The sequence below is a fragment of the Anarrhichthys ocellatus genome, unplaced genomic scaffold, assembly GCF_004355925.1.
Source record: "Anarrhichthys ocellatus isolate YVR2014 unplaced genomic scaffold, GSC_Weel_1.0 scaffold105, whole genome shotgun sequence".
In the NCBI taxonomy this organism is placed as follows: domain Eukaryota; kingdom Metazoa; phylum Chordata; class Actinopteri; order Perciformes; family Anarhichadidae; genus Anarrhichthys; species Anarrhichthys ocellatus.
Genome location: NW_022280135.1, coordinates 684,235 through 689,234, shown reverse-complemented (window position 1 = coordinate 689,234; position 5,000 = coordinate 684,235). Strand labels below are relative to the sequence as shown.

The 5,000-nt window shown below is 38.8% G+C and overlaps 1 protein-coding gene across 1 annotated transcript in view; it reads left to right on the top strand.

Moving 5' to 3' along the window:
- emx3 (empty spiracles homeobox 3) overlaps positions 1 to 5,000 on the top strand; it is an 11,623-nt gene that overhangs the window by 5,582 nt on the left and 1,041 nt on the right. The window contains exon 2 of the mRNA XM_031876180.1: positions 2,990 to 3,174. Within this exon, the coding sequence (XP_031732040.1) occupies positions 2,990 to 3,174 (185 nt within the window). The remainder of the gene's footprint in view (positions 1 to 2,989; positions 3,175 to 5,000) is intronic.

Sequence of the window (5,000 nt, the reverse complement as noted above, 5' to 3'; positions counted from 1 at the left end):
CAGCAACACACTAAGATTAACTGGATAGAATTGGATATAAAAGCTTCTTCATCTTCAAGGAAACATTTTGTCTCACTGGAAGCTTCCTGGCTCTGTTTCAGGTTTTATTTCACATTTGCAGAAAGAAGAACTTAGTTGAAGTTAAGTTGTTTTTGTCTGTTGACGACGAAGCAAAGCAGGAAACGACAGCAGCTCAGCGTCCTGTCTTCAAAGATTTGGTGGAGCTGGTTTGAACTCTGCCGTCTCACAACTGAGAAGCTCTGAAATATAAATGAGTTATCTTCAAACCACACGGGATTCATCTTTAGAAACTTGAGTTCTTTGAAAGCAAACTTTGGTGGAACTGGATTAAAAAATGTTGATGCCAAAGTTCACAAAAACACCAAATCTGCCAGGTTAGGTTTTTTGGGGTCTTGTAATAAATAAATAAATAAACAAACAAACAAACAAATAAATAGCTTCAATGAAGTGGCAGAAAGGGAAAATATAATTAGAGGAGTGTGCAGAATAATTTGAATAAGAGCTCTGAACGTTTCTTTTTATTGATCTCTGCAGCTGTTTTTCAGAAAAGAAAATGTGAATGTTTTTACTTTGTGAAGGGCAGAAATGTGTTGTTGTTGTTGTTGTTGTTGTTGTTGTTGGGAGTGTGAGGGAGTCTTTACTGTCATTAGGCAGCTACACTGCGGCATGTCATCATTACCTGCCTCCAGTTTGACATGACGTCACTTCTGGAGACGAAAAGACAGTTTGTGACTCGCTCAGACAAATATTTGACAACAGTAGGCTACTCTTGAATTTAACCAGGAAGTGAATCTGCATCTGGTGAACTGAACTTGAGAAGAAGAAAGAGAATGTTTGAAGTGTTTATTAGCGATTCTTCGGTCTGTTCAGGTGGTTTTTCCTGCAACGGTTGGAACAAACATCGATAGAAGAAGAGTTTACGTCTGAATCCTGCAGACGATTGTTTCCCTTCAGAGGATCATTTGATTCACGAACTTTTAACAGTTTGTTATTAGTTGTTTCAGAGCGTTCGCTGCCTCGACTGTAAAAAAACAAACCAGGCTGTGACCTCTGACCTCCGTGTAAACTCGATGATGTCGTTACGTTAAAGTCTCGTCTCGGGTTCTTTCACATTCAACAGAAATCAACCGTCGCATTTGCAAGCCGAGCTCCTCTGAGACGACCGTTGACATCCATCAGCCACGGCTCCCCGACTGACTTTGCATATGAATGACACTGGACAGGCGCTAACGTTGGCTAAAAGGCGTGAGTACGTGTCGGCTTTCTGCACGCCATCATTGTCTTCCTCGCCTCCTCGAAGCCGCCGAGCAACCGACTTTTTTGCGTGCCGGCGTGTTGGCGACTCTTTTCAGCCGAGCCGCAGCGGTTGAGGAGAAGTCGTGCGTGGATTTGTTTTTATGTAAAATATTATTGTGATATTTACGTCCAATTTCAATAAGCGGTCAGAAAAATAAAGCAGACGTTGTATGTGGGTTTGGAGCGAAAAGCGAAGACACAAAGAGAAACACAACGTCCACTTTTACCGACATTGTTTCTCTCGGATCAGATTCACTGAACGGCACGTCGACGCGTCTGATAAACAAATTGGGTTTTTTTTTCTGTAACCTGCGAGGATCCTAGCGGTCAAAGATCAAATCCCTTAACCACGTCAGGAAAATTAGAAGAACCACATGGAAAAATACTCTTTACGAAGATATTATATTTGACTGGTTTGAAGTAAATGTATTCATTCAGATGAGAATGAGAGTTTTAATGTTGTCTTTGGTTCAGGTGGAGTTTATATTTTATTTTTCTGTGCTTTGCATGATCAGATAAACCAAGTGGAGTAAAAAGTATTTCATCTGAAGGCAAGGCAAACCTTTTTATTTATTATACTTTCCATTACAATAAAACAATGTAATTAAGTTTTATTTAAAAAAAGTAAGAAAAACATGAAAAATGTCTCAAGTTACCAGATGACTTGTTTTTATCTCAAACACAAAGATATTCTGTTCATTGAGATATAAAAGTCAAACATGCACATTTAAGAAGCTGGTTAGAAGCAAATGTTTGACTTTCCTGCTTGAAAAGTGACTCCAGACAAATATAACGTTCACTTAAACTGATATTGATTCTTTTAAGAGTCTAAAATACGTCCACAGCAGAACATTGTCGTAAAGCACTGACTCTGGAGAAGTACCTCGTACAACCACACTTCTAAATATCTGAACTATAGAACTCTAAATATGAACATATATATCTGTGTCTTCATTCAAATCTATCCATGTCTGATGCTTTGCTAGAACAATACTTCTGGTGTTTCTGTGAGGCCCGGTTGGGTGACATGTTCAGCAGGCTCTGTGAAGGTTAATGTTCTACTCACATTATGTTTATCTTCATAATTTTGGGTTAAAAATTCACATATTCTCCAAAAAAGAATATTGACTGTGACGTCAATCAATAAAAGATGCTCAATCATTCAAGTATCAGCTCTCTATTAATAAAACGAAACATTTGATTTTAAATGTAAAGCGCAGCAGCAATAGAGACGTTTACTCATTTAGTTATAATGGTAGCATTATTATAATCACAAGCTTCATCATAATGTTTTATTTGCTGGATCGATTTAAGTTTCCAGTTATTTATTGTCTTCAATCTCAGAATCCCTCCTAAAGAAATACGGTGTGAGTCTTGACGTCGTGGTGGAGTATAAGTATAAACTTCTTCAACCATTATGTCCACGTTCTTGGAAGTAGTTAGTTTGAACATCTCTGACTGTTTGCTTCTTTTTAGACTTGATATCTGTAAAAGTTCAGTTCATCTGCTGTTTGATCAGCGTCGCGATGGTCCCGGTGTGTTAGAGTTCAGTTCATCGTGATTGAGATCTTTACTTTTCTATCGTCAGCAGTCTGAGAAAAAACGTGACATCATTTCGATTTCTCTTCACTGCAGCTTTGTGTTTGTTAATCTCTGTGCTGTTTGTGTTCAGGGGATGACAGCAGTCCTGAGAACCTGCTGCTTCACGGTCCGTTCTCCAGGAAACCCAAAAGGATCCGGACGGCGTTCTCCCCGTCTCAGCTGCTCCGTTTGGAACGAGCCTTCGAAAAAAATCACTACGTGGTCGGAGCTGAGAGGAAGCAGCTGGCCAGCGGGCTGTGTTTGACAGAAACGCAGGTAAGCATCACGGGAAGAGGGACGGCGGCAGACTGAGGAGGAGGAGGGCATGATGAAGAAAACATGCAACGCTTATGACAATAAGAATATTAAAAAGTAAGAGAGTTAAAGCAAAACATAACTTTTCTGATGTCATTAAAAGTATAGTTTATTATAAAAAATCATAAAAAAGTCATAGTATAGTATGTCATAAAATATCATAATATAGTACATCATTAAAAAAGTTTAAAAAAAGACATTGTATAGTATGTCATGAAAAGTCATAAAAAGTAATTTTATAGTTTGTCATAGTAAAGTGTAGTATGTCGTGTAAAGTCAAAGTGTAGTATGTTACAAAGAAATTCATAAAAAGTCTAGTTTAAAAATATAACAGAACATATGGTTGGCTGGATGAAAACTAGCTCAGTGATTCTCAACTGGTGGACCCGTCTTCAGCGGGTCGCGGTCCTTTGCCTGAAGAAAAAGAAAGAAATCCTGTGGTTTTGTTTTATTTTTTAATGCAGCGGAGTTATTCACACTTCTTAACAGTATTTGGTGTCAATGCCTTGTAATGCTAATGTAGACACCCGCCATTTCACAGTATAGAAGAACACCCACAAAGTTTGTTTTCATGCTGATTGAGCGAAACGCAAGAACGACACCGACTGCATGAGATGTGGATTTTCTTACGTTGAGGACAAAAGAGGGAAAAACCTCGGTGTGTTTTGTGCAGCGAGGTTCTGGCGCAAGAAAGCATGAAGCCGTTTTACTCGTTTACGTGACGTTCAATAGAATAGTAAAATAACAAATATAACTTCAACAATATAGTATACTTGAGTTTTACCTTAAAGTAATTCAAGTGTTTGCATGTATTTAGGAAATCAAACCTCAAACCCTGCCGGTGTTAGTGCCTTGCTCATGAGACTTAGTCCAGTATATGTTTCTCAGGATGAAGTCAGATACGCTCTGATGTCAGGTTGTGTTTCGTGCGTCTGGCTGTGATCCAGATCGGAGGAATGATGGCGGGGGAAGTGAGTCTGCGGTTAGTCATGCCGAGGCGCTCCCTCCCTCCCTCCTCCCTCCCTCCTTTTTCTCAGGAGTGATTGACAGTGTTTGTCATCAGGTTGCCACGGAGATAAGAGTCCTGGCGTCAGTGAAACGATGTGAATCATCCACGATTATTTATTATCTCATTTTACAACAGGGAGAGAGCGAGAGAGAGAGAGAGAGAGAGAGAGAGAAATCCATCAATCAGCAGAGAATCACAGCCATCAACAGCTATTAATCACACGCAAATTACACTTTTGCAATCATTGCACTTTTATAGACGATAATGATTGAGCATCAGCGTTCCTTTAGGAGATCTCAAGGCTTTGATCCAAAAACCCTTAAAATATCAGAGTTAATAAACGGCTGTCAAATCAAAACGTAGATTTAAAAACTGAGCTGACGATTTTATTAAATCCACCACGGTGACAATTCAGTTTTATTAGTGCTGCAAGAAATATTGAGATATTTACTGCAGTGAAAGAATATACATGTACTTAGAGTAGTTCAAGTAAAAGTATTGATTGATCAGTAGAATGTTTTCCTATTCTATCCGAGGTTTCTGGATTAATATTCCTGCTGCAATAATGTGTATGTTGCATCACAACTGCTTTATATCTTGTTGGCTGGTTTATTCTCCAGCAATGCATCATATTTTACAAGATCATGATATCTTTGTAGCGTCGCTGTCCTGTGAGAACCACGTATAGAGACAAACTATTATCACAAACATTCAACATCAACACATAAAGAAACACTTCATCCTTCAGTTTATCACAAACATTCATCAACACATAAAG